The sequence below is a fragment of the Emiliania huxleyi genome (genome assembly GCF_000372725.1).
Source record: "Emiliania huxleyi CCMP1516 unplaced genomic scaffold EMIHUscaffold_6946, whole genome shotgun sequence".
Classification (NCBI taxonomy): domain Eukaryota; phylum Haptophyta; order Isochrysidales; family Noelaerhabdaceae; genus Emiliania; species Emiliania huxleyi.
Window position 1 is genome coordinate 1 of NW_005196796.1, and position 1,397 is coordinate 1,397.

General features: G+C 68.3%; 1 protein-coding gene across 1 annotated transcript; it reads left to right on the forward strand.

Moving 5' to 3' along the window:
- Positions 1 to 426: 426 nt before the first annotated feature.
- EMIHUDRAFT_257955 (hypothetical protein) lies at positions 427 to 1,093 on the forward strand (the record flags this gene model as incomplete). Its single annotated transcript, XM_005762082.1, has 2 exons — positions 427 to 901; positions 1,080 to 1,093. The coding sequence occupies 2 exons, from the start codon at positions 427 to 429 to the stop codon at positions 1,091 to 1,093; spliced, it is 489 nt and encodes a 162-aa protein (XP_005762139.1).
- Between the last annotated feature and the right edge of the window lie 304 nt (positions 1,094 to 1,397).

A 1,397-nucleotide genomic window follows, 5' to 3' on the forward strand; every position in this document is an offset into this window, starting at 1 on the left:
TCTACGCCGGTCTGCGTGCCATGGCGCGGCGGCGGCGGCGCGAGCTTGACGCGCCCCTGCGGCGTCATCCAGTGAAAGAGACGCTCGACGCCGGCGTCGGCGTGCGGGAACCCGTTGAACTCGAGTCCCGTGCACATGACGCGCACCGCTTCAGACACGTCCAGCGACGCGTCCGGCTGCATGGGGAGCGTATCCGCCAGCGCCATGGCTGCCGGAGCTGGCACGCGCGCGGGGCGGGCGTGCAGGCACGACGAGAGGAGCAACATGGAGTTTTTTGCAGCGGTAACCCGCATGAAGGCACTGGTTGCGGCACACTTGGACAGATTTCAGCGTGTGTGTAGCTGAATTGGTTAGCATTAATAAAATAAAAGAATTCGCAGCCCCGCTCGCTCCCACGCCCTCCGCTCGCTCCCACCGGAGCTTGCGATGAGCTTGCCACCGGAGTGCTCGCTCGAGGCGACCCCCCTTCCGGTGTGCTTCGCGCAGGCCCAGGCAGCATATCACTGGGTGGACGGCTCCAGTCTCGGCGGCGCGGACCCCGCCCTCCAGCAGCGCGTCGCGGATGGCCTTGCGTTTGCTGAGAAGGCTGCCGAGCTCGTGTCCTCCTTGTCCGTCTTCTCGGCGAACGAGGAGCTCGAGGACATCAACACCGGCGACCTAAAGTATCTGCTCCTGCCGTTCCTTCGAGCCGAGCTCATCCTCCGCATTCAGCCCGAGGAGGCTGCGGGCTGCCACGACGTGCGTCTGAAGCACCTGCGGCACGCAGCGGCCCTGCTCGAGGCATTCCTGCGCGATCTCGAGGCGCGGCGTGCGCTGCGCGCCGAGGCGCGGGCGGGGTGGGAGGAGGCGTGCGCGGACAAGCCACTCGATGCCGCCGCCTCGCGCACCCTCAAGGTCTCGCGTCTGCGCGCCGCAAGCCGCGCCAAGAAGGCACGCCACCTCCTCTTGGCCGGCGTGGGAGAGGAGAGAGAAGCGTCCCACCAACCGCCGTTGTTCGCGCGGAGGCGCTCGAGGCGCTCGAGGCGCGCGCGCGCGGTGCGGCAGCAGCCGCGAGTGCGGACCGCGACGACGGCGACGAGGAGGCGGGGCGTGAGGTGCCGTGGAGGCGTAGATGCCAGAGGGCGAGGTCGGGGGAGAGAAGGGGGAGATCGCGCCGGACTCGTCGGTGAGATGTGGGGAGAGGGGAAGAGGGCTCTCCAAAACACGCCGAGGAGAGACGTGAGCCCTCTCGCGGGGCGCAGCGCTTGCTCCCTGCGCGGCACCAGGCGCCCGCGGGAATGTCGCTGGGAGACCGCCTGGCCAGAATTCAGATCGGCCGCGCACTGCTCTGGCTCCACCATGCCACCGCCCATGAGCTCTCTGACGCACGTGTGATGAGCCGCCGTTCAAAAGTGACA